The 27,084-nt window shown below is 59.3% G+C and overlaps 1 protein-coding gene across 3 annotated transcripts; it reads right to left on the reverse strand.

The window, feature by feature from the left end:
• Positions 1–80: 80 nt before the first annotated feature.
• Positions 81–26,093, reverse strand: CUEDC1 (CUE domain containing 1). Of its 3 annotated transcripts, none has more exons than XM_049803453.1 (11): positions 25,991–26,093; positions 11,690–12,169; positions 11,024–11,151; positions 9,980–10,106; positions 8,189–8,372; positions 7,201–7,284; positions 6,188–6,277; positions 5,029–5,122; positions 4,762–4,820; positions 4,054–4,124; positions 81–3,834 (listed from the first exon to the last, which is right to left on the reverse strand). In XM_049803453.1, the coding sequence occupies exons 2-10, from the start codon at positions 11,978–11,980 to the stop codon at positions 4,057–4,059; spliced, it is 1,125 nt and encodes a 374-aa protein (XP_049659410.1). In that variant the 5' UTR covers positions 11,981–12,169; positions 25,991–26,093; the 3' UTR covers positions 81–3,834; positions 4,054–4,056. The 3 variants fall into 3 exon arrangements, with proteins under 3 accessions (XP_049659410.1, XP_049659411.1, XP_049659409.1); XM_049803454.1 differs by lacking the exon at positions 25,991–26,093 and adding an exon at positions 23,877–23,951; XM_049803452.1 differs by lacking the exon at positions 25,991–26,093 and adding an exon at positions 17,434–23,870.
• Positions 26,094–27,084: the final 991 nt, after the last annotated feature.

Consider the following 27,084-nt stretch of genomic DNA (forward strand, 5'->3'; position numbering starts at 1 on the left):
GCATTTCCCTCCCCACCCCGATTTCTTTCCTTTCTCCCCTGTAAAGAAATGGGACCAAAAAAGCAAAATACACCTGAGTGTTAAGAGTACGATGACTTTATTATATCAATTACTATTAAACATCTTTAAGAAAAAAATCACTTATGGAAATAAATTCTAAAATAGCAACACTCACAAACATCACAGATTGTTTTGTTTTGTTTTGCTCTTTTTAAACGATTTTGTATAGAAGTGATACAAACATCACTGAGAATTGTATATTTTCATGTAAGAAATGCATTTTGGCTTCCAAGCCGGTTTTAGTGGCCTTTCTACTCATTAGACCTGATTTATTTATTTTTTTTAAAGGACACAAAAAACAATCACTCTTCATCCTCCATTAAAACGATGCTTTGTGCCTCCAAGATATTTTGAAATGGCTACAGAGTGACATCATTCAGAGAGGCTTTGCCTAGCCTAGGATATTTAAGGGCAAGTTGTTAGACCGTGTTTAGCAAAGACATCCCCAAGCCCCTGCGAAGCGTAGGCTGCCAGCCCGCTCCCAACCCTGTGTGCTCACGGCCGCGGTGCCCGCTCTCGGCGCGGGACCCTTCACGATTAGCGCGCGTTGCTGGACCCAACTAACACAACACCTTTGCTGGCAGGGTAGACGGAGCTGGCGAGGCTTGGGAGTGGGTTTCGCACCCACCATGTGCGGCGAGCGGAGGTTGCACGCTGACACCCGTCCCCTCCCCACGGCCCCTGCGTTCCAGCTCGCAGCCCCCCCAGCTGCCCTTCCTCTCCCTGTTTTCTCGCAGGACTGCAGCCCTGCTCCCCTGTGCGGGCTCCGTCAGGTCCCGGGTAGCACCGCAGGGAGCAGAGGATGCTGGAGGCCTCGGGGATGTGCTCGGCCAGACCAGCCCGTAGCAAAAAACAGAGGCAGCCTGCTGTCTCTGGGCTCCTCTCCACCAGCAAGCTACGGCTGGGTTACAAAGACAACTTGGAGGCAACATGTCAACTAATGTGCAGGCTGAGCAGATGGGAGAGGAGGAACGGTGACGTTTACCACTTAACGCCACTTAAAGCCAGCGGTTCCAGCAGGACTGACCTGTGACGTGATGCGAAACGTGGCTTGCCCAGCGCCAGACTGCCAAAAAGAGCTCAACGCGATCCTCCGCAGCCACGGCACCACGCAGCCCGTCCTCCAGCGAGGACGAGGAGCACGGCAAACCCTCCAGGGGCTCAGCAGTGGGAAGACACGCTGCAAGAGCCCAGGCACAAGTACTTTGCTGCCTCTCCTCCCCACGCACCAGACCAGCCCTCCAGTAACAACCTCCTTGGCTGGGAGAAGCAGAATTTCCTTCCTGCAAGAGCCCGAGCTCCTGCTCGACTGCCTGTCGGTGCTTCCTGCGTTCATGGAAACTTCGCTGAAAGTTAAGCCCTCGGTAGCTAAGAGGCGCTGGAACATTGACAAGCTGATCTGGTTCCAAGCTTGATTTTCTTCCAAATATGCAGAGAGCTGCTTTAGACTGGGAGGGAATAACGGCAGCCTCCTACGGACCCCAGAGCCAGCGGAGGGTAGGAAAGGAGCCCCTCCTCTCTCTCCACCAGCCTCAGGCTGGGAATAAAAGTCCCACCCAGGGACTAAAAGACCTTCTGTTCCCAGCGGCAAAGCCCCAGCTTCACACTTAGCCCTTCGCACTCGCAGCCCCACGCTTGCGCCCCGACCCAGGCAGGGACACGCGTCCCTCCAGGCACCCATCTTACCCCACATGGTGCAGAGCAGCCCGGTGCAAATCATGCCGTGCCTCTCCGGCACCTCCCTCCACCCGACATGGAGCAGGGCAGGCTCGGAGCCTGCACACGTCGAAGCAAGGCCAGCGTGGCTTGGGACGGCTCTAACCCGTCAGCCGGGCTGCCACGATGCTCCTCAATCTTTTCCTTCAAAAGAAAAGGAGCGGACACCAAAGCCAGGATCAGCTTGGTGGGCTGGGTCTTCTGCTGCCTTGATTTTAGGAGCCCAAAGCTCGCTGCCACGATGCTCCTCAATCTTTTCCTTCAAAAGAAAAGGAGCGGACACCAAAGCCAGGATCAGCTCGGTGGGCTGGGTCTTCTGCTGCCTTGATTTTAGGAGCCCAAAGCTCACTGGCGTCTTGGGGTGCTTCCAGCCCGGAGCATCCCACCCTCGCCATCGGCACCCCGGACTTTGGCCAAGCCCCGGTGCTGCCGGCGGCGCTTCGGTGGTGGTAACGGGACATTACCCAGACCCTGCAGCTCCCGACACCCTGAAGCAGCCCAGGCCCTGACCAGGGAAAAGGCAAAACACACGGGTGCCCGCCGATCCCCACCGCGGCTGCGAGGGCGATGGCAGCGGCTCTCAACAGGTGCACCGGCTGCGCCGCTTGCCGGGAACGAAATCTTGGCGTCCGCTTCAAAGGCATGCAGGCTCCGGGCGGGTTTGAAAAGGAGCCTGTCGGGAGCCAGCGCCTGCAATGTGGGCTTTTGTTACCAAACCCCGCGGAGAGGCAGGGAAAACAGTTGCGTGTGTGTTTGATGGCTGGGGTTTCTGCGTCTGCCGCCTTCGCAGCTCCGATCTTGCAACATTTGTGCTGGTTCGCGGGAGCCAGAAAGTGAAACAGGCACGTCTATAGCCACCTCCTGCATTTAGCAGTAAACAGATTATGCCGATAAAGGAGAAGAAAATGTGCTGGCGGGAGCGATTTCTGACTTTATGCTCGTCACTCATTACTTACACAAGGAAGGAATTTGTTTACGTAATTATTTTTAGCCTGACAGCATCTCCGAAAGCTGCAATGATTCAAGTGTTGTCTGCCGGCCGCCCCAGCCCTCTGCCACGCTCCCTGGCGAAACAAGCTCCCAGGGCAAGGACGAGGAAGGGTGCTCTGCTCTGCCACCAGGCCAGCCCTAGCCCCGCACCGAACCCGGCAGCACTCGCAAGCCCTTGTGCAAACTCTCCGTGCCGAAAATGCCTCCACCGGCCTCAGCTACAAACCCCCCAGCTCGGGCTTTGCATCTTACCTACGGCGGGGGGGCATCTCTGGAGTCACTGAGCGCCCTGCCCGGCAGCCGGGACCACCACCGGCACGCTGCACCCGGTGGGATGTGTCCTGCTTCGGCAGTGAGGGTTAAACTGATGCGAAATCCAGCCCTTGGTGCTGCCCCGTGGCGGCACAAAGCGTCCGTACTTCAAGGCAGTTTTAGCAATGCCGAAGGCAAAGGTTTAATTCAAAGTGAAACGCCTAGGAAAAGAAGGCCTTTCCTTTTTATAAACAATTTATATTATTTGACTATTACCTGATCTGAATCTCTGCTCATTACTCCTAGCAATAGTAGACAACAGCTGTTAGGTTCTCTTTCTCACGCGGTGGTTTTTTTTCCTGTGTGCGCAGAGTAAAGTTACATCAGATTGCTACAGAGATATGTTCAGGAGTGCTCCGGCCAAGCAGATCCCACATGTGAATGCATCCTCGTTAGTACAACTGATTTTCATTCCTTCTGCGACGCCGCTCGGACTGAGAGAGCAGGCGGGACGCTGCTCCTCCCAAGTCTGAGCTCCTCTGGCTCTTCCAGAGCCGCTCACATCAGCTGCCGAACTTTTTTTCCTTTTTTTTTTTTCCTTTTTGGCTGATTTGCTAGATAGAAGTTGTTTTCAAACCACTGGTAAGAAAACATTGTGCCTCACTTCAATACTTGTACTTCAGAGGAGTACAACAGCAGAGGGGGAACAGCCAAAAAACTGGGTTGTTTGTTGGGTGTTTTTTTTTCCTTTTTCAGCCATCTTCTTACGAAGCCTTGTGCACGTTCTGTGCCAGCAATAAACCCCAGCGCTGGGACCTGGAGGGGAGGAGAACGGTGCATGCTCAGCCTCAGCCACACCGTGGCCACCGCCGTTATCGGCTGCAGCATCCACAGCTGCTAACGGGGCTCGTGCCCACCCAGACACGCTCTGGACCTGATCCAGAGCACCCAGCTCCCTCCTCCAGCCCGGACAGACGGACGGACAGGGCTGTTTGCATGCTCACTGGGAAGCCTTTGTCCCCAGGTGCCTCTCACCGTTTACTGCCCTTCCTTCGGCGCCTCCTCCTCCTCCCGGAGCTGCTGCCTCCGTGCTTGGAAGTCTTCATCTGAAAGGCAGAGGCAGGCAGGGGCTGTCAGGAGTTGCAGCTGCTTCCACGCCGGGATGCCGGCCACCGTGCCACGGTCCCAACTCCAGCGAGGTGCCCCGGCAGGGAGGCAGCCTGCCCCCTGCCCCAGGGCAGGGATTTCCTTGCCCAGACAGACAATTCCCAGGGACTGGGACATGGGGACTCTCTGCCAGAATAGGCTTGAGAACACTGGAAGGAGGATTTGGCCCACGGGGCCATTTCTGCCATGCCATTTCATGCCACCTGAGCCAGACCCAGGGTGGTCCAGGCTGGCACAAAACACACTGCCAAGACCTGCTGCTGACAGCACATCTGGCTGACAACAGATTTGCCAGGACTGTGCCCCGACCCCAGGCTATGCATCCTGCAGGGCTGCACAGCCCAGCTGCAAGCCCCCAAGGCTCCCCAAAAGAGGAGATCCCGTCCCTGGTCCCCAGCAAGCACACGCTCACAGGAGAGCCGCGTGGGACCAGGAGCGAGCCTGTAGCCCTAATGGGAGCCATCTCCAGCAGCGTGATGGCATGGGGCAGGATGAGGCCAGTCACCACAGGACCCCAGCTAGCCACGCTGAGCACAGCGCACACGGCGCAGCATGGCGCGGCATGCCACTACTTACCGCATGAATGTCCTTCGACATCGTCGAGAAGATTTGCCGTGGAAGCTGCCGTTCCCAGCCTGCGCCTTCCGCTAAGGAAAACCAGTTGTGGGGCCAAGATGTGGCTGTGGTACCACAATCGCCCTTCCCAGCCCACGGCCCAGCCGCAAGAGGTAGCTGGGAGGCTCTGTCCAGACCATGGCCTTGGGGAGTCCCCAGAAGCACCCAAGCAAGACCACTCCGACAGCCCCGCACCCCTTGACAGGTCCCCAACCCCTTTTAGGATACACCTGGTGCTTCAACAAGTGTTTTCTTTTTGATTTCCTCATCTTTGTCTTCTCGGAGAAGGCTCTGGCGAGTTCAAACAGCTTCTTGCGTGTGGCTGGAAGGAAGCAGCCAGGTGAGGATCTCGCCCCAAAACCCTTCCCAAAGCTGCCATGGGCGATGGGGAAGAGAGGGCCAGGGCCAGCGGTGCGAGAGCCACCCACACCCCAATGCCCCACAGCAATATTCTGGGTTTGCCTGGAAACACCGGGGCCGCGCAAGGCTGCCAGGCTCAGAGAGCCAGCTCCTGCGACCAACAGGGACATGCTGGTCCCTGGCGGGAGGTGCTGATGTTTTTACCCTTTCACTGGGATTTTCATGACCTTCCCTATCTGTGACTGACCCGCACCTCCCCAGTGTCTCAGCTGGCTGCAGCCCAAGTCAAGCTGCCCAAAGACCTCAGTCTATTTTGCAACGGGAGAAACGGGCTGTGACTTGCTAAGAGGAAAAGATTGGAAAAGGGAGAGTTACGGCAAACCCTTGGCTTGCTTTTCTAGGATTCACACAAACTGCCCAGAAATTCCTCTATTCCACACCACCACCTGCATCCTTGACTCATGCCACAACCCACACATGCACCGGGGACAGACGGACAGTGCAGAGCTGGGGCACCAAGACCCAGATCTCCATCTCCCGTCTGTCGTGCCGGCGTGCGGCACAGGAGCTCCCTGCTGCTGGCGAGGGCCAGGAGGAGACCACCGCAGGGCAGGGATGCAACAGCCCAGGACTGTAGAATACAGACGGAAACTCAACCCCAAAGCCACGCTGCTGGGGCTGAATACCGTCTCAGCACAACGTGCCACCGCAGCGTACAGTGGCCCGCGCCCTGCGCGCCGATGTGCCAGCCCCTCTGTGCGACTCCCAGGGTGATGGGGACGCGTGTGCCCAGCTGCCAAGGGAGGCAACAAGAAAACTCCACGCACACGCGCTGGCAGGCGTACGTGTACCGGCTGACGTGCACGCAGAACGCGGAGCGGACACGCTGCGTGAGCGGGGACCACCGCAGCGCTTGGGCGAGCGCCAAGCAATGCTGCCGGCTCTTCCTCTGCCTGCCCCGCTCCCAGCTTCCCTCCAGCCCTTGCAGGCATCCCGCTGCCAACACGGAGCCTGTGAACCGACTCACATTTTCCCATGTGTTTCAATTTGTCTCTGAATAAGGCATCGTCAGACACGGCACCGCCGGCCTCGCTGGTTACAGAGGGGGCTACGTCACCTGGAAGGCAAACATCTGGTCACCGGGAGTGCGTGCGCGGCGAGGGGAGGCTCAAGACAAATCATTTCCATGACCCAATTCCAGTGCTAGCAAAGAGCAGCCCTGCCGCGAGCAGAGCTGAGCGAGAGCAGGCAGGATGAGGGCACTGGCACGCCAGGGCTGGCTCCGGACGAGGATCCTCTGTGGATATAACCCCCGAGACCGTGGGTGCACGGATGCCGGCTGCAGCACAGCCTCGGCCCCGCGGGGATGCTCACCTTGAGCCACCTGCGAGCAGACGTGGGGCGAGTTGGCGGCTCAGCCCCACCACCAGCACCGCTGCAGAGCAGGAGGCCTCCCTCTGTGGTGCTCCAGGGACACCAGCCCCAAATTACCCCCAGGTCTAATTGCGCTCCGGGTATTAGATCATGCCCGTGCTCAGTACCCGGGATGGCAGGGCCACCAGATGAGGAGCAGAAGTTCAGGCAGCCCAGCGACTCGGTCTGGTGGACCAGAGACCCCCACAGCCACGTCCTCGTGCCCACCTGGGCCCACGGCCCTTCCCCAGGTCTGAGTGCCCTCAAAGCACCGTGCGCCCAGCCGCTGCGTCTCGCACACCCCCGCACAGGGCCATCGACAGACACCAGCTCTAATTCTGACCCCAGGCAGCTGCTCTGCTGGCCGAGGTTAATCAGGATTACTCGGGAACAGTCATTATGCCTCCCAGGCACAATCCTCCACGTGGGGAGGGCAGGGAGGGCAGCAGTGTCCGTCCCCATCACCAACCAGCTCCTCTCCTGTGCTGGGGTGGTGGCAGGGAGGGATCAGCCAGTTTCCTCACCCTGCAGCCACTTCGGAGGGAGCTGGGCAGAGGGCTGGGAACACCGGAGCTGTGTGGCATCCCGCTGCTGAGAGGCGATGCGCACACCCATCTTGAAAGTTACCTGATATTACGGAGGAGAAACCAAAGTCGTTGCTGACAGCAACGCTGGTCGACTTGGATTTTTTTGACTCATATTTCAATCGATCTGAAAAACAAAAAGCCCGGCACCCAGCTCGATCAGACCCTCGAGGCAGCGCACGCGGCTCCGCTCCCCTCTCCCCTCATGGCCCCCACAGCCGTGGAGGGACAGGCTGACGGCAAGGGAGGGAGCTCGGGCTTCACGTCAGCACGGTGACCGCAAGCGCTTTGGTGGGAGCCCGCAACAGCAGGTGGGAGCACTCCTCTCACCGCAGCAGAAGAACCGCCCACCCGCTGCAAGCATGCGGCGAGCACGCCGGCGGTTTTCCAACTGCGGCGGCCGGGGGCAAAGCCCTGCAGTGAAAAGTGTTGCCGGGACCCTGCAAACCACCAGCGAGACCTCCGAGGCTCAGAGCTGGTGGCAGAGCGAGGGAGGGGAAGGGGTGCTCTTTGCTCAGCAGCAGAAAACCACTGATGCCCTTGAGCCCTCCCCACGGCGCTGGGTGAGCAGCCGGCTGTTGGCTTGCCGGGAAGGAGCATGGTGACAGGGAAGGAGCAATCATGGCAAAACCGCTCTGCAGTTCAGGCTCTGCCAGCACCTGAGGAGGGCACACAGAGCCGGGGAGGGCACACTGGCCGGGCTGGGCTCGGAGGGCATTTCCGAGGCTCCTTGCTATGGATTATTGCTGGGGTTTGCCAGAGACACCGCAGAGAGGTGGGCAGGGGGAGGAGAGCCTCAGGGCAGGCGGCTCAGCACCAGGAGCAGGAGCCCGGGGAGCAGCCCGCTGCCCGGTGTCAGACCACCTGCTACCAGCCTGGCCACATCCTGCGCTGGCTCTGCTTTGGCATGAGCCACGATGCCACGGGCAGGGCAACACTGCCAGCAGCCAGTGCCACAGGGGGGCCAGGCAGCCAAAAAGCAGAGGTAGAGGTTTTTACCTCTAGAAACTCTCACTCTAGGCACTTCTCACCTCTCTCCAGGGCGAGGAGGAAATCCCGGTTCCTCTGGAGCTCCTTCATGAACTCCTCGTTCTGCAGGAAGAGCGCGATCCGCTCGTCCTCCAGGTACTGCTTCCACCGCCGCTCCTGCTCCAGGGAGCCCTGACCCCGCGGGGCGAGCCCCCGCGGCACGGGCTGCCGGCAGCCGTGGGAGCCCTGGGCAGGAGGCAAACATGGCAGAGGTCGGTCGGTGGTCTCGGTGCCTGCGCCGGTGCGTGCAGGAGGTTTCCTGCAGCAACGCCTCAGGCTGAGCTTGGCCTTTTGCTCCTCTGTTACACCATCGACTGGCTGCTCCCCAGTGGGGAGAGGGATCCCTCCTTCCTAAATCCAGCACCCGACAGCACGGGGCACCATCCCCCCCGGCTGGGCTGCGCTCGGGACGGTGCTGCTGCAAAGGGGACAAAGCGGGACAGGGTACCACCACCTCTGCCCAGCAGGAATGGGGATGGGGCGGAGGCAGGTAGGGATGGATATCCCATGCAGGAACAGGGACATCTTGGTCTGGGCTTAGCGTGGCATGGGGAGGAACCGGTGCCTCCAGAAGAGCTCCTTTGCAGAGTGCAGACTTGCAAAGATTTTTAACTTTAAATTGTGGGGTTGAGCCAAGACAGGACCTGGTGGGGAGGCGAGGGAGAACGGTCTCAGCCAGCATCGCTGCTTTTATTTCCCCCTGTCTAAAAAGCAGAGACTGCAATTTCCCACTGATGAACGTCCCCACGCAAGGCACCTCATGCTCTCCCCTGGCTCCCAGTGCGGTTGCACCTGGGGAGCAGCAGAGCCACACTCTACAGCCGCACCCCCATCCTTGCCTACATTATTTATCTGATTTGTAGCTGCTCTCAGAGAGCCATAAAAAGCAGAAGCACACAATTACCGGGGAAAGAAAAGAGCAGCTGCTCCTCTCCTCCCCTTGAGCCCAAATGAATTGGCACGTTCCTATTCCCAGAAAGGTAATATAGCCCGCGAAGCTCAACTTCCAGGGCAATCATTTATGAAAACGTGGCAGGCTGCCTTCGGAGCCAAAAAGGGAGGGAGGAACCGATGCATGGGGAAGGCAGGGTGCCTGCAGGCCCCCCCAGCCCCTCGCCGTGCCAGGAGGGCACTAGTCCCATTTGCGGGCTGGCTCCTGTGTTAGCAAAGGGGCCGAGGGACATCCTGGGGATGTGGCATGCCTGGAGCCAAGCTGGGTGCCCAGCACGGTCTGCGCTGGGGCTGCTTGTTCCCCACAGGGTGCTGCCCGCTGCCTGCCCTGCTGTGGGCAGAAAGGCACCTGCAACCCCAAGCCCCGTGGCTCCGAAACCGTCATGAAGAACATGGTAACTCTCCAGGGGAAAATCCTCTGGTTTGCACTAGATTTTCCACCCAAGTTCCACTGCACCAGCCCCCGAGCACCCTGGCAGTGCCGCTCTCCCCAAGAGCGTATGCTGGTCCTGCTGCTTCTCACCAGGGTAGCAAGTAAGATTTTAAAATAACTTGAAATAGTAGGTGCTTATTGCAAGTGGCATGGCTGGCACTAACTGCTGGGCTAACGGCAGGAAAAACATTGAAGCCTTGCTGGAAGATTCCCCTTTCCCACCTTGTTCACTTCACTCTCGCCTTGAACAACAAGAAGTGCTCCAAGACTTTCAGTTTAGTCGGCACCCAGTACCCAGATACTCTCAGAGCACTGACACTGCAAGCTCAGGGTGGCCGAGGACCAAGTTTGATGCTCCATGCTGCACCACGGAGCCGGGGCGCAGGCTGGAAGGGGCAGCAAGCCTCACCTGTGTACCGGCGGTCTGCTGGGGAAGGATGCGGAGGAAGTCTTCGGGGAGATTGCCCAGGAGCGGTGGGTTCCAGTTCCTGTAGCGCCTGGGCGCTGGAGTGCTACCGGGTCCCGGCACGTCTGTCCTGCGGGGCAAACACAGACAGCACCTTTGGCAAGGGTGAAAACCCCCGACGTCTGCTGCAGCAGCAGGGCACAGGGTCCGGCACGGCAGCCCCCCGCCCGGCTCCACCGGTGGTGCTGGGAACCAAGAAACTGCAGCACACCTCCCAAACCCATGGCGTTAGCGTTAGCTCTGGAGAGCGAAAGGCTTTCCTAGCCAGTTTGAAATCTCTGGGAGCTGCTTTTCAAGCCTTGCCCCGCAACTATGCAGGCTGGATTTCCCTTCTCCTCCTCGTTTTGCTCGGAGTCCCAGAAAACAGCCCTATGGGAGCCCTAGCACGGCAGGATTGTGCTTACGAAGCTGATGAACGTCTCTCACCAGATGTCACACCCAGCCTGCGCAGCCGGCAGTGCCTTCGTCCGAGGGGGCCGGCACAGAGGTGGCCAGGGCACCGGCGCTTGCTTTCCTGCAAGCCCCAAGGCTATGGCCAAGGCACTGCCCCCGGGGGAGAGCCCACAGCCCGTGGGGCCAAAGACCCCCAAGGGGCTCGGCGACCCAGCAGCAGCAAATCGAACAGACCCGAGGTCTCCAGTGCTGAGAGCCATGATGCGTGGGGCCCCAGACGCCCAGCACCTGGTGTTTTTGAGCGGAGATGAGCGCTCCCCACCCCCGGTAGCTGATTTTTGCCATTCCACACGCTGCCAGCGTGGCTTTCCGGGCCCCTCAGCTGTTCGCTTTTTAGGGCCTTGCAGGGATTTTTTAGCCAGCTGCGAGCTTCATTCATCTCCCTTGGCTTCGTCTTGCCTGACCCTAACGAACTGATGCCAGATGCCCCTTTCTGGGGCTGGCTAACATGCAGCAAGACTCCCCGCCAGGTGCCGGCACAGGGTGCTTTGCCGGCCACCGCGGTGCAGCCACGGCGCAGGGCTGGGGGCTCACCTGGGCGGCGGGGTGGGCGGCGCGCAGGGGTAGCGGCTGCCGAACTCCTGGCTCTCGTAGGCGGGAGGGGAGTAGACGGGAGGGGGCTCCTCATCCGAGCTGTCCGGCTCCAGGGTCCGCTCCAAGATCTGTGGGGTGAGAGGACGGGGTGAGGGCGAGCCAGAGAAACGCTCCCCACTTGCACATGGCAGCAAAACGGGGACAGGACAGGCTGAACACTGCACAGAGGATGGGGGCAAACTCCCGGCACCAGTCCCCTGAACCAGGGGGGCTTTTGGTGGGGTTTGGAGGTGCTGATCTCAAGGCACCGCATTTCAGGTGGGCAGATGAGCCCATCCCTGGGTGCATGCAGCCCTCGGGGACCCTTTGACAGCAGCAAAAGGGTCTCTGTTGGGTTTTGGGGTGGGAGAGAGGGAGAAGAGCGCTTTCGCTCGAGCCTCAAGCACTGTCCAAGACAAACCAGCCAGGCTGCACACTCCAGATCAGCCAAATCAGGCACTCGAATCTCTGCCCGCCCGCAACAGCCGACAAGCTCCATGCCCAGGCAGAAACGAGGCAGGATGAGACTGAGCTGCCCGCTCGTGATGAACCAGCCGTGGCAGCCAGGAGTCCAGGCAGGGGACCCCCAGCCCTAGCCATGTGCCAGAGACCACCGGCGGGGGTTACCTCGGGGGGGATGCTGTCCTCCGAATCCGAGCTGTCATCGCAGCCGCTGCTGTCCAGGTTCATCTGCAGGAGCTGGTCAATGGTGGCATCCACGGCGCCGTTGTTGGCCCTCAAGACGCACTCGATGATGTCGTAGTCCATGTTGGGGAACATGGTTTTGAAGTCCTCCATGGCCTGGTTGAACTCCAGCCGGCGGACCTGCCTGGCGGGGCGGCTGTTGTTGAGCTCCTGGGCGGAGGAGCCGCCGCGCGAACCGCCGTTGCTGCTGCTCCGACGGAAGAGGCTCGTCATGGCGGGGCGGCTGGCGCGGGGGCACGGCGGCTGCGGTCCCGGCTGCGGCGTGGCGGGCGCCCACCGCCCCCTCGTCACGGGGCGCTGCCCCGGCGGCTGGTGGGGAGCATGGGCGGGCGGCGGGGGTCCTGCTCCCCGCGGCCGGCGGCACCGCGCGTCAGCCCCCGGCACGCTGCAGCATCCTCCCACCTGCGGAGGGGAGAGGGGAGAAAGTCACCTGCGGGACGGAGCACCCGGAGACGTGGCAAGATCCCCTGGCTCAACAGCAGACGTTCGATTCAATTCGAGACGTCTAACCGCATCCTCGTGGGACCCTGCCATCCCCGCAGCGCGGCTGGCATGCCGGAGCTTGGATGCACCGTGCCAGGTGCTGTACAAACAAAATGCAAGGTAAGAAAAATGGCATTACTTCCACTACCGAGGGCTCCCCAGATTTAACACTTCCGGGTCTGACATGTATGTATAAACACAGTAAAATCTCTCTTTAAATAAAAACGCAGTCGGCTCAGAGAGTTTCAGAGCAGGGGGCTAAAATACTCTGCAGTACGGCAAAGCGACCCTTGGGAAAAGCCACCAAATCCAAGATTAACATTCACTTTAAAACCGTAAACAGATTATACAGCTACCACTTCTCATTTGGAAATGCAGGGCCAAATTCAGTTCTGGATTAACTCCACTGTTGAAACAGAATTACCCCAGGAACACTTTTGATCCATAATATCATTTTCAAAGGCTTTTTCCTAAGCAGCAAGCAGAGGGTTCAAGATAACTGTCCCTAAAATGGTATTTAATTCAGAAGAACGTGCCAAGCACATTTCTTAGCGAAACAGGGTATAATCAGATTCAAAGCCATTAAGCGGAGCAGTCACCTCTGAAGGTCACCCGGGCTCTCTCCTGCCCGTAGCGAGGCTGTGCACGACAGCCACGTCCCCAGTGCTCACCCAGCCTCGGCTGCCGTGCCAGCTCACAGCCCCGAGCTGCTCCAAGGGGCTTCCAGAGGCTGTTGAGAGCAAAACCCACTTGCAAAACGTGGGAAACTTGGCACGAACTCTGGGAGAAAGTTTATTTTGGCAATGCCGGTTAACCCTCAGGTTTTTGTCCCCAGGGACAGCCCTGCTCTGACTCAGTACCCAGAGGAATCGCTGATGCATCCGGAGGATGGGGGGGATGATTCCCGCTCTGTGGACACGCTCTGCTCTCCCTCCCTGGCTTTTTTGTAATCCTGGATGCATTTGCATTCAGATGCACCGAGCCTGCTGCCGAGCCCCGCGAGCGAGCCTGAACAGCAGCCCTGTGCAAACGCCGGCACCGACCAGACCCTGCGCCTCGGCCCAGGGCAGTGGTCCCTGGGCTGAGTTCGGTGCCACGGGTCCCTCCAGCCGGTGCCACCTTCTCCGTGGCATTCGCTCGCCCCGCAGGACAGGACCTGTGGAAAAGCAGAAGGAGGTTCACTGCCGGGCACAAGGGGCCATTTCCAAACCGCACCGGGAGCCCCCGGTTCACTCCATGCTCACTAACAAAAAGCATTTAACAGATCACTCAGCCGAGAACCGTCTCCATCTCTGCAGTTGCTCTCTATCCCCAGGATCAGCTCCTGCTCGCCAGGAGCCAGGCACGGAGCAGCGTTGTGTGAGTGGAGCAGGAACAATTCTGACAGCCCTGCCCGCCTCTATTCACTGAGGACAAATAAATCTGCTGGAGTCAATTAGTAAAATACTGCTGTTCGGTTCCTCCTCTGCTGTCATGACTCATGCACAGCAAAAAGCTGGCATTGTTCACACCTCTGGTATTATACTTTAATTGCAATATTGCATGGCTGGTTTAGTCACATATTAAACTGAGTTATAACACATTCACAGGGTACACACGCTCCTTAAAAGATCTGGCTACTCCAAGAGGATGGGGAAAGAGCCTGGACATCAAGGGGAAAACAGCTTATATGGGATACACTGCAAACACACACATGGTCCAAATATGAAGATGAGAGCTTCTGCAGAGAACCATTAGCTCAGCAACACCACGCTAGCCCATAAACCTCAAATAGTAAATTCAGCCCCCAAAATCAGAATATGTGGTTGGAAATCCCCAGATCTATTTAAAAATCCTAAGATCTCTAAAGTAACAAGAAGCACCTGCGGCTGGGGATCTTTGTCTCCCAGGGTTTGACCTTTGAGTGTATATTTAAGGTCTTCTCTGTAACCGCGAAGGCTGGGAAATCCCATTTACTGGAGCCAAAGCCCCCAGCCCACCACATACACCAGGCATTGGCAATCCCCCTGCAATCCCTGGGCCGTGCCGGGGAGGGACTGGCTCCTCCTGATGCAAACGCCTCTGTTCTGGGGAAGGTGTTGGTCAACGCGACACCAAAGTCTGGGACAACTCATTGAAATCGCAGCCCACGCTGGATAGCGTGACTGAGCGCAGCGACGCGCCGAGTAACTGAAAGCTTCTGGTCAGGAGATGAACTAAATTAGGGATAGGGACAAGATATTTATACACCAAAAAGGCTCTGCTGCACATCTGGCTTCAAACAACCCTGAGGGATCGCGCTGCTGGGACCTTCTCAGCCCCTGAGATACGCCCGGAGGCTGCGGGGTTTTGCAGGAGGCTGCCGCGAAGGGTGCGTTCGGCAAAACCGAGGTGCAGCCGGTGTCCCCGGCACAGACCGGGGCTGCTCTGCACGTCCCACGGGCAAACAGCGCTGCGGGCAGAGCTGAAACACTGCAAAGGCAGGCTTTTAGACCCATTTTTAAAAGTCCTGCTGCTAATTCAGAGAAATGCAAACCACTACAGCAGCATGAGTTAAAATCCAGAGAAAAGCAAGTTGTGACATCAGCACGAGTTAATTTAAAATGTAAAACAATAGTTGTATTTGCAGGATCCTCCCCAATTCCTGCTTGTCTGCATCAGCATCTTCAGGTGAGCCGTGGGGAGGGCAGCGGGACCCCCCAGCCACCGGTGCCAGCAAGGGGCTCGGCCCTTATTTTTGTGATGTCAGTGAGGGGCTGGGAAGACGCCAGGAAAAGCAAAATCCTTTGGATTTCCCAAAAAGGAAAGAAGAAAGCTGGTGTCCGACTGCCAGCCCAGGCGCGAGCAGGGGCGCGCTCAGGGCAGTTTGGTGCGGACTGGGCTTCTCTTCGCCTTGGCCCCCTGTTCACAAAATTAGGCTGTGATGACTCATTTAGCTGTTGCCTGACCAACTTTCTTCCTGCCTTAAAATAGTTCTTGCTCCTCTATCACACAGAAAAGACCCTGAATGCTGTTATTCATTCATCCAAACCCGGACGCAGGCGTAATCCTTTGCCCTTCTGCGCCCATCACAGGAGGAGCTTAAAGGCTTTGCAAGCTCTGGGTGCGCGCGTCCCCGTCCCACGGGTCGCGGGGAGCAGCGAGGCGACAGCAGGGACCCCGATGGGGCCGGCACTGCCCTCGTGCCCCCCACCAGCCCCGGCAGCACGGGGTAAAACCTCCAGTCCCGGCAGGGTCGGCAGCCGCAGGGCACGGGCAGTGCCCGGTCCTGGCTCGCCCCGGGGACACGGCGGCAGGTCCCGGCTGAGCCGCCTCCGCAGCCAGTGGCCGTGGTTGTGCCGGCGCTGACCTGCACCATGGAGAAAGTGCCAGGTGACATCCCAGTGCCAGACTGGGGGCCAGACGCAAAGCCAGCACCGGCCCTTCCACCGTGCCGCTATAACATCAAACCCGCAGGAAAGGTTGCCGTATTGCCACGTCCACACCAGCTTTTATCAGCTGCCACGGTGCCACGTCCACACCGGCTCTGCGCTCCAGGATGGGGGCTAGCACAGAAAATGCCCACGCAGGTTTTGCCGTCGTCACCTAGCCAGGACAGCGCGGAATGCTCTCCTGCACACGTCCATGGTTGCTTTCTCACTGCAGGCTGTGCTCAGGCACCAGCACACCTTTGGGTTCAGCTCCTGCCGTTAGCTCACCACTTAAAAAACATAAAATAAGACCAAACAAAAGCTGACCTTTGGGGAGAAGGCTCATCGCTGCAAGCCCATGGGTGCACCCTGCCTCTTCTCCTGCCGGAGCCACTAATGACTCGCACAATTCAGATCCATCCTTGCCTGAGCCAGAGCCAAGAACAAGACCTCGGCAGCCGTGCAGGAACCCTTAATTACGCTTGTCGGGAAGCAGAAAAGGCACGCACAGCCTGGGGGAGCACGTCCTCCGGTGCCAGCCAGCATCCCGCCTCTCCAAAGCTGGTTTCAACCCAGCCCTGGCAGCGGGTCACTCGATACCTCGCAGAAATGGACTTTTCACATCGAGGGATGGCCCGAGAGGCTGCGGGCGCTTCGGGTCAGCTCCAGCCAGGAGCAAGCGCGATGCAAGTCGCAGAGGAGGCTGCCTGCAGTTCGACCGTCAGCCATCCGGGAACGGCGCGGACGAGCAGGTGGATTATCCCAGGGTTTGGTCGAACTCATGATGTCATGCTGGAAACAACAGTTGCTCAGCTCTGTGAGGAACGCAGCCCGAACGGAGGAGCGAACAGCTGTAAAAGCACTGGGACTGATCACTCGCAGCCCTCGCAGCTCAGGGAAGAGCCTTGGCACCAAGTGCAAACACAAATATTCCCTTCCCCAGTGTCTGCTGCAGCTCAGACAACAGATGGGATTGCTCAAACATCGCTAAACCAGCCCAGCCCTTTTTCCCCTGCTATTGCCACGCTGCCATTTGTCGATCATCCCTGCAAACACGCCAGAGCTGCGACGTCCAGTTTGCGGCCGGGATGGGGGTGACACCATTAAGTGCTTGTTTCCCCCAGCCCAGCGCTCTGCCGAGGGCACCAATCGCTCGGTAGCGGCTGGAAGCCCAGGCCTGTAATGACTCGGCTGGGGGATGCGGAGCAGAAGCGCAGAAGGCATTTCCATGCGCGGGATTATCCAGAGACAAGGGCTGCCAGCACCCCAGCTGCTGGAGGGAAGACTGTTGGAGCAAGTCTCAAAACTAGGGACGTTAAACCAAAAACAACGGCTTCGGCCAGAGCAGATTTGCCGAGCTCTGCCTGCAGCCAGGCCCCTGCAAAGGGATTGCTCCACACAGGTGGCTGCAGGTGTGACTATAATAGGGTTGAAATTGGGATGAAAAGTAAATGATCGGGAAGAAAAATTACAGTAATGTCTACCAGCAAACTGAAAGGCAGAGCACATGCCGAGGATGTGCAGGATGGGGCCTTATCAGTCTCTCCGAAATCCCCTCCGTCATCTTTCTGTCTGCCTCAGAGGATGCATATGCACACCTCCCCCACCCGCAGCCTGGGAAAACTGCTTGCGAGCAAATCCTTTTTCGTGGAAACAAATAAGCACCTGACGATCCCCTTTAATACTTGTTCTACCATGTATTAGAGTGGCTGGGTTTAAGCCCTTTTCAAAATGAAAAGCAATCAGGGAGGAGAGCAGAAGTAAGCCCTGTGTGAGAACCTGTACAGCACTTACCTCTCTCCAAAATGAAATTCCCCTCCCGGCTCCGAGAGTAGCACTCAAAGCCGGAGGAGCAGCCGAGAGGGGACCAAGGAGAGCCATGGAGCGATTCTGGTCCCGGTGTGCGGCATCGTCAGCGTTACCGCTCAAGCGCTCTCACCTGACGGTTTTACTGGGGAGCCCGCGGCCAGACCTGCGCTCGGAAATGCACGATAACCACGTTTGAGAGAAAAAGCGGTGGCTACCGCTGCCTCGGGGCACCCGTCGCTCGCCCAGCCGCGGCCAGCCATGCCATCCTCCCGGAGAGATTTATGAGGGCCCTTTGTGAGCCGACCAGATGTCGGCCCTCCGCAGCACCCAGCCGGTTCATAAACCAACAACACCCAGCTAAAACTTGGGAGGCCGCCCTCAGCCGGGATGGGAAAGCCGGGCAGGGCTTCACCGGTAAGCCCTCGTCTCACTGGAGCGGCACCCGAAGCACCCGCCAGCGCCGGGATGCAGCAGGATCCTACAAGGGGGCTGCCCAGCACCGGGGGTCCCGGCACCGCCGGCCACACCGGGATGCCCCCATCCCACCCTGCCAAGGGAAGGCAGAGCCAGCCCCCTGCCCCTCGGCGTTGTGCCGCGCCAATCCCCGGCTTTCACACGTTTGCCGTGCCGGAATTACAGCCCCACCCCGCCCCAAACTAAGCCTATATTAATGAGGTAGCACTAGATCTTAATCAAAAAGTCGCCTGCCTTGCGAGGCTGCCTTGTACTGGTTTCATTGAAGGTAATTTGATCTTGGTAGGGCGACATTCCTAAAATAGTTGAGGGAATTCAAACATGAAATAAGGTTTCCAGGAAGGGATTAAAAAAAAATAGGTCAAGCAAGTGTGAGCGATTAAAGTAACCCAGCATCCCTTTGTATGGTTTAACTGCATCTCTGTTCAAATCTATCTTGTATCAACGTGTAATAAATTAGAATCAAGAGGCTGCCTAAAGCAGAGAGGCCGATAGAAGATTATTCCGAGAGGTGGCTGAACATCGGCGACCTTTCCTCCTCTGGCTTTCACCGCCGACATCAAAACACACATGTCCCAGCTGAAAAATCAGCTTAGAGCTTGTTTGAAATGGCTACAAGGAGCGAGCGCTGCCCGGTGCAAAGGCGCAGGCGACAGCAGCACGGTCCGGCTGCCAGCGCTGCCTCTGTCCCACGGGAAAGCTCTGCGCCCGTCGCCGAACTCCGTGCCTCAGTTTACCCATCCATTTCAAGCCTTGCAGGAGAGAAGCCCAGGCACCCCCGTGCCCGCTCACATTCCTCCGGCACCAGCCGCTGCCGTCATGCAAAGCCCTCACACCATATGTCACACGAACCCATCTTTAACTGCTTATCCCTTCTCCTCCCTTTGTGCTCCCGGCTCGCACAAAAGCTCCATGAAGCAGCAGGGAGTGAAAGAAAATAAAAATTCCTGCAGAGACAAAGGTGTGCGGCTCTCCCCGGGGCCGGACCCAGGTCAGGGTGCGTGGAGGAGCCACATCCAGGCAATTTTGGGGTTAGATTTGGTCAGTGAGCACCTAATGGGGAGCGAGCGAAAGCGAACCCAGGCTGGGGGCAGGGCCAGCCCTGCTCCCCAGATAATTAGCACAGCTGATTCACAAATGCTAATTTGCCATTTTAGGTGAAGGGTCAAAGAAATTAAAGGACGGGAGAGGAGAAAACAGAAAAAGAGCCTGAGCAGAGGCAGCCTCTTCCCCTCCAGCTCTTTGCATAGCAAGGACATACTGGGAATGGACTGGAATAGACTGGGATTAGACTGGGCTTACCCTGTCCCAGCCCAGCGGCACAAAGCATCTCTGCAGGATCCAGCCCTGGGCATCCTGCGAAGCCAGGCAGCCCCGCAGGGACGGGCAGAGCGGAGCAGGGCCAACACAAGAGGTGGCACGGGCAAAGGCAGCACCGAGGTACCGTCCAGCCACCAGCATCTCCGGCTGCTGCTCTCCTGCCGTCAGGGTTTAAGGGCTACCGCTTAACGTGCGAAGGAAAAAAAAACAACAAACCATATTGATTTGCCCGAGGCTTCGTGGAGAAACAAGACCGCACGAGTTTCTATGGAAACAAAATTAGTCGAGTAAAACTCTCACCGACTGCACGGTGAATTATTTACCAGGACAGGCCCTTGGCCATTAGGGTCTGGTAAAAAGATTTAAAGGTGATCACTGCACGGGCTGCTGGCAAGCCCTTCCCTTGGGGCACTAAACCACAGCCGAGGAGGAGGAAAGCCCCTGGGTTTCCACAGCATGTGCACAGTGAAACCCACTGGGGACACTGGGTTTCACCGGCACGGGAAGGTCCTGCACCTCCGTCACCTTGTCCGGAGCTTCAGATGTCCCTGGGGAGAGGACGAGGGTGGCACGGGGGGACAACAGGGAGGTGCAGCAATGGGGAGATTGTGATGAGCAGACAGGAATAAGCTGGCATGAAAGAGGAGAACTGCAGGCGTCCGAAGCTGTCGCCTTCCTGTAGTTTTGCTTTTTTACAACTCAACCGTACTGACGAGCAGGCGTGCGAGTACAGGGGCTCTCCCGGGCTGCTCATCGCCTGGCTCTTGTCCTGCCCTTCGGGAAGGCGAGCGGGCACAGACATCCCGGCAGAGCTTGTCCAGGGAAGCTGAGGGAGCCCCGGGACCATCCTGCAGGTATTTTGGGTGCAAAGGTAAAGCAGGACACGTCTGCCCTCCCAAGCAGGACCCTTCGCCTCTCCCTCCTCTCCAGCCCCTTGCGACATGGCACAGTAGCGATGCGCGGCGTAAAGCCAGAGAAAAGGCTCCTGCCCGATACCTGCCTGCCACGCACCAGCCACGCTGCACAGTCGCCCATCCCTCGGCATTCCAGGATGAGCCTGAGCTGCACCAAAGGCAGGAGTCGGCAGGAGCCGGTCGCAGCCCCACTCGGCCCCCAGTGCCTCTCAGCATCGCTCTTACAAGTCGGGATCGCTGCGAGCCAAGACCGAGGGGAAGAAAGGGACTAATTAAGTTGCAAGTGGAGGAGCTCTTTTTTTTTTTTTTTTTTTTTTTATGAGTCACTAAGCCATATGGCTGATGCAAGCTATCCCGCGAAAGTGCCGAGCCGACAATTTGGGCGCTGCCGTATCCTCGTTGTCCTGGGACACGGCGTCACACTGTAATTGCGCCGGTCTTTTGTCCTCCCTCGCGCCGGGTGACATTGCTTAGCAGAGGAGAACCTGCCTGAAACGCTATACCTCGCTGGGGACAGATATTTAATTAACGCCAATACGTCAGGGCCCTCCTGCCAGCCTCAAGAACAGGATCGTCCATCCCTGGCACAACAGGGCTCACAGGGGAGAGAAAAGCCCTCGAAAGCCGAAATACTGAGTTTGCTCCGTTCCTTCTGCTCCATCACAGCACATCACAGTTTTATACAGAAATTATACGGGATGCTAACCTGGATTTGAAGCCAGGCCAGTGCTCAGATAAGCTCTGTCTCCTTTCAAGCTCAGCAGCAGAGTCTGTTCCCGCGCCAGCACAGCTCTGTTTCTCGGCAGCGAGGGAAACCCAGCTCTGCTCGCTGCCCCCTTCACCCACCGGCCACTTGCTGTGCCCAGCCACCAAACTAGGTCACATTCTTCTTCAAAATCCCATCTCGCTTCTGTTTCCTTATTTTTGAGTTTGCTTAATTAATCCAAATACAACCCCATCACCGTCCCGTCCCAGTTGTTTTGGCACTGGCCTGACCATGGCAATTGCCAGCCAGGGAGGTTAAAAGCCACAAAGATTTTATAAGCAACAGTTTAGGCTTCAGGAGCCCAGGAATCCTCCCCAAAGGCTGTTCCCCATCCCCACTACTGCCTTACGGCCCCAGCACGTGCTCCCACACAACCCATCCCCACCGGCTGGAGCTCTGGTCACCGTTCTCCCCTGCCCACGCTCAGCCCGGCTCCGCGGGTGGCACGATGGGGAGCACCGGCAGGATCCTGCCAGGAGCTGTGCCCAGGCTCCTGGTCCCCCCGTTCCCCCCCATCCCCTCGCAGATGGCACCTGGAGGTGAAGGCAAGGCTGTGCCCGATGGAGGAGGGTGCCGGTGCAGCCCGCGGTACCTCCTTGAGCTCCCCGGCTGCTGCGAAGGTTGCACTCGTGTGTGTTCAACCGCTGCCTGAAAGTGTGGTGGCAAAGAAAAAAACCCCACTGCTCTAACCGACTCTGTAACCGAGGCAAATATTAAAATCAGCTTTGAGCCTGAATGTCACCGTAACCCACCTAGCAGCGTGCCATGCTCCATTTTCTGGAGACAATCTGCCTATTTTCCCCCTGTTCAAGCCCTGCTTTCCTACGCCAAGGACAGCAGCAAGGCTCCATCGCCGGTGTGCTTGCGTGCCCGGCTGTGTGCGCCTTCCCTGGGGAAGCAAAAGAGGGCAGGGATCGACAAGCTGTCAGGCAGAAGGAAGAAATACCACTTCCAGGAGTCAGAGCTCATTTCCCAGCAATAAAAGCAGACTGGGGCTGAGGGAAAGCACCGCTAATGGGGAGGCACATCCCGCACCACTTCAGCTGCCGATAGGAAAGGATCTAGGGACTGCAGCTTGGAAAAATAAAAGCCATCAACAAATGCTTGGTTTTAAGCAGTATAGCCCTAGATTGGGCTCAGATCGGCGCATAAAGGATCTGCTCTTCCACACACAGATTATTGCTGTGGACGATGCCCTCCACGTGCCAACCTCATCTCCCTGGCTCCTAACTAGAGCTCCTCCAGGAGACAGGAAAAGAAAACATTATTGCTTCCTCCCAGGGAGGGGAATTGCTCAGATCAGCATCCTCCCTTAACTTCCCCCCCTCCCCTCCATCCTCTTTAGCCCCATTATCCTCACACCGCCCACACACGCTCCTCTGGGGACCCAAGGAAGGGCCAGAGTATCCATTGCTCATAAATGCCACCTAGAAACGAAGACCTGAAGCGTTTGTGCTTCCTGGAGTTATTTGTGGGTGGATTTTATCTCCTGTTCCATCTATTCTTGGGGCGCTTTGGCAAGGAGGGTCCATACCGGCAAGCCACCAGCCCGCCTTCCCTCTGCCGGGCTCACATACCGTGGCTGTAGAGGATGCGAGAAAGACAGTTATCTCCCCACAACAAATCCCAAAAGACACAGGCAGAACCACCAGCAATGGGGACATGCCAGAGCCCAGCCACACGCAACCGTGGCAGGAGGGGACAGTTCCTGCAAGGCAGTTAGTTTGGGTTTTAAGACACTTGTTTGTTTGTTTGTCGCTGGGCAACCGAGAGGATGGAAAAAAATATCAATGTCATATTGTCACCTATGAGTCACCACTCGGCACGGGCTAAGATGCCCCATTCCTCCCGCTTCCGAGCACGGGGTGGCCAGGGAAGAGCCCGAGGCACCCCAAAAGCAGCTCACCCCAGCTCTTGCTGCCTGTCCAGTCCTGCCCCGGTGCCCTCCCCATCCCTGCAGCTGGGGACACCAGTGGCCCCGGGGACATCAGTGGCCCAGGGACAACTTTCCTGGCCCTGGAAGGCGTCAGAGGAATTTGCATTTATATTTGCATTTCCTAATTGCGCCTGCGGGTTTCCTGGGGCAGCGCCTGGCTTTGGTTTCCATGGCAGGTTTTGTGTGGACCCCGAGAACCGAGGGAGGCACAAAGGGGCCACAATGGACCTGCCACTCACTCGCATCAAAGGCGGCCGGCGGGGCGGGATGGGACGGGGGCACCACGGCCGGGGGCACCGCAGCCTGGCCCCCCCCCAGCGCTGCCAACACCGGGGCGGATGCGGGGACCCCCCCGCGCAGGGGTAGAGGCCGGCCGGCGGCCGATACTCGTGGGACGCTGGTGGTTTTGGCACAGAGCAGCGGTGGGGACACGACACCGGCGGGGCTGCTCCGTGGTGCAAGAACCAGACCCAGCTGTCCCCCCCTGTTCTCGTTTCCCGTTATTTTCAGACGGCTTTTCATCCACCTGGGGTGGGTTTCTTTCCTACTTCCCTACTCCATTTAGAGACTGTCTCGCCGGCGAGGCTCCCTGTCCCGGCTCGCCTCACACACCGCTGTACCCGCTCGGCTCCTGCACTGACCCCAGGGAACCGGCAGACCAGCCCAAAACGGGACCAAGGCCTGGGAAAACCTGGTCCCCGAACCATTGCTGCAAGCCCAGTGCTGCTGAGCAGAGGCGAGGCTCCGGCCAATGTCCCTCGACACCCCGACCACAGCAATGCTGCCGCCCCGGCCATGCCACAAGAGAGGGACCCATTACCGCCTCGCACACCTGCGAGGTGCTCCGTGTTATTACTTCATTTTTCTTATTTTATAGTATACAATCATCATCGTGAACTCGTGCCACCCAAAAGCTTCCCAGCTCTGACCACGAGCACCCCGCGACGCTGGATGGCGAGCGCACCCAGAGGGTTACGGCAGCAGCCCCCTCCCCACGCATCCCACCGCAGGAGTTTACCCTCACGGCACGGACACTGGACACGAATGACCCTCCAGTTCCTCTCCCGGCCGTTTCCCCTCCGAATGCCGCTGCCCGCAGCACGCAGCATCCCCATTATCTTCGCCCCCACACAGGGTGTTTGTGCAGGCAGATAAAGTACCGAGCGCTCGCTATCGCGCTGGGAAGCCCTGCTCGCTCCCCGCATGCTCTTATCAGCCCGGGGCGGAGGGGGACCACAGCGCCCACGCCACCGCAACGGCAAAGCCCGCTCAGCCATGCCACGGATCCGGTCGGGGAAAAAGGTTAGGTGTCGGTGCGCAGGTTAGACGCTGTTTTGTTAGGGATTTTTTTAATTTGAAAGCTCTTTTTTAATAAAAAGCTGAAAAAGTCAAAACTTTCCTGGGAACTTTGCGGCTGGGAAGAAGACGGGCGCCTTTCACCCGTCTTTGAAGGAAACACTTTCGGCAATCAGAGGCTCCGGCACAGGGAAGGGTGTGCGGGCACCCAGGGATCGGCGTGTAAGGCTCTGCTGGCATCAGGCACGTCCTCACCGCGGCAGAGACAGGCACTGCCGGGGTGGTCAGACGTCACGGCAGGGAAGGCCACAGGAGCGGGGTGCACAACGACGAGAAAGGCACAGCGAGCTGATGACGGGCTGTGTCTCCTCTGCCACGAGGACCACCAAAAGCTTTCCTCTAGCCCCACTGCCAGCACCGGCCGATCTCCCCTCCCAGAGGTGCACAGCTCCCCTGGGGTCTTGCTGCCCCAACGCCGGGCTCCAGCCGGGCACTTCCACAGGAAAACCTTCGTGAAAATCACAAAAAGCTTTGCAGGGGAGCAGATGCCGCTTCAGCCTGTGTTGCTAGAGACGAACGAGGAGGAGGAGGAGGCGAGGAGAGCCACAGCTTCCCCCGCTGCAGGGCAGCCCCGCCAGCAAAGCCCCAGTTGCAGCCTCAGAGGTCAGCCCGGGATGGTGGCTTTCCAGGACGTCCTTACCGTCCCCCATGTTTGCTGTCAGTGGTAGCAGCAGCAGGAGGCGTGAGGAGGAGGTGTGACTCTGCTGCTTTTTGAAAAAATAATAAAAAGGAGCCTTTCCAACCTGCCTGACAAGACAGACAGTGCATGAGAGTGCTGCTTTGAACGGTGACTTCCACAGGCGAGGCAGCTCTCAAACCTTTCTCCATCGCCGTTTGCCCGTAACCCCATCGGTGGCAATTTCGGCGCTGGCCGGGAACTCCGGGCGAGGAGCAGCCTGGCGGGACGGTGCCCTCCATCCTTACGGGGCAGATGCGTCCGGGCACCTGGCCGAAGATCCACAAAGAACCCGGAGCCCAGGAGGCGACCGCCAACCCCTCGGCACGCCAGGGCCCGGCCACGGTTCCTACGCCGAGCTGTGACCCACCCCGGCAAAGATGTCGAGGCGGGTAAAGGGCATCGTTCCGCGAACCAGGCGCAGAGGAAGGGGATGACGTCCCGCAGCGGGGAAGCCACCGAAACCCAAACCCTGCCCGCCGCACCCCACGCTCCGGAGGGATTACGCTCGGGGAACGGCGATGCTCCGGGGGCTGACGGGGGACGGGGGCTGCTGCCGGCAACCCCGCTCCGGGACGGAGACGCTTCACCCCGCGCCCCCACCCACGCCTCCCTAAGGGCCGTCCCCACGCGGGACGCTCCCCGCGGGACCCTCCCGGTGCCCGGCGGCTGAAGGGGACCCACCGGGACGTTGAAAAACCGGGAGAAACGGCGGACGCCAGGCCCACGAGCCGCGGCCCCGACCTCCCGGTCTCCCGGCCCGGCTCCGGAGCGGGGGGCCGGCCGGCCGGCCGCAACAGGCTCGGCCCCACATCGGGCACCGGGGCCCGGCCTCCGGGCGTCCCCGGGCCGCTCCTCCCGGTGGAGGAAGCCGAACCGGCGGCGACACCTCCCGCCCCGCCCGGGGCTCGGGGGCGGCCGCCGGCCACGACTCGGCCGGGCGCAGCCCCGGGGCCGCCGCTCCCCGCCCGGGCCCGCGGAGCTCCGGGCCGCGGCCCGCGCAGGCCGAGAGGCGCCGCCCGGCCCGGCCCGGCCCGGCCCGGCCCGGCGCACAAAGAGCCCCGTCCCGCCTCTCCCCCCCCCCACCCTCCCCGCCTTACCGGCGGTCGGCGCCGCGCTGCGGGGGCGGCGGCGGCGGCAGGCAGGCACCAGTCACGCCGGGAACCATGGAAAGGAGCCGGGACGGGAGACGTACGTGGCGGGCGGGCGAACGGGCGGGCGGGGGCGGGGGCGGCCGCCGTGCCCGGCAGCTGGGGGCGGCGCGGCGGGGCCGGGGCCGGGGCCCGGGGCCCGACCGGGGCGGCCGCTGGGAGCGGGGCCTAGCGGCGGCCGGGCTAAAAGGCAACGGGGTCCGGGGGCTCTTGGCTGCCCCCCCCCCTCGCCCCCCCGGGTGACACACACACGGTGCGGCCGTGTCCCACCCGGGTCGGGGCATCTCTCGGCCTTGGGGATGCGTTTCGGCCCGGCTGGAGGTGTCGAGGGGGACTTGGCATCGCCCGGTTCCCTCTGTCCCCACGGAGGCCTGACCCGCCGCCACCCTGGGTCTGCCTGGCTCTGGGGGTGAAACAGCCCCTGACTGGGGACTGGGGACTGGGGGGGGGGTGTCAGGATCCCCCACGACCCCCCCCCAGGCTTCCCCAAACCCCCCCTCCCACCCTCCCCGGCTGTGGGGTCAGGCACCTCTGGCCAGCATCCCGAGGAGAGCTGCTTTCTGGGGCTGGTTTTTGGTCTCCTGCGCACCTTTTGAGCATCCCCTGCTCCTGGATTTCGGCCCACCAGCCCCGTACATGCCTGGGGTAAGGAAGAGGACACGGCACTCCTGCCCCAAGGGCTGAACACGAGAGACGGATTATAACAAAGCATCACTTCGACCACAGATAGAAAGCAGCCGTCTCCGGTATCCAGCGCTACAGCGTCTGACAGCTTGCAGCCATACCACGTAACAGGACGGGAAGTGATCTCCTCTTACAAATTACAGGAGCCAATTTACACAGGGCAAACACTTCCCGTTTTGCAGAGACCAGAGCGAGACCGCAAACGGCAGCAGGTCAGGGCCTCCGCTTCCCTCGTAGCGATCCAAACCCTTCCGGACACGATGCGGTACAAACGCCGCACCTCCGGGCACCTGCGGCCGGCCTCCCGCAGCACCCTGCCGCGGCCACCAAGACCGGCTCGGAAGCACGTCTGTGGGTGC

The sequence above is a fragment of the Accipiter gentilis genome, chromosome 6 (genome assembly GCF_929443795.1).
Source record: "Accipiter gentilis chromosome 6, bAccGen1.1, whole genome shotgun sequence".
Lineage (NCBI taxonomy): Eukaryota > Metazoa > Chordata > Aves > Accipitriformes > Accipitridae > Astur > Astur gentilis.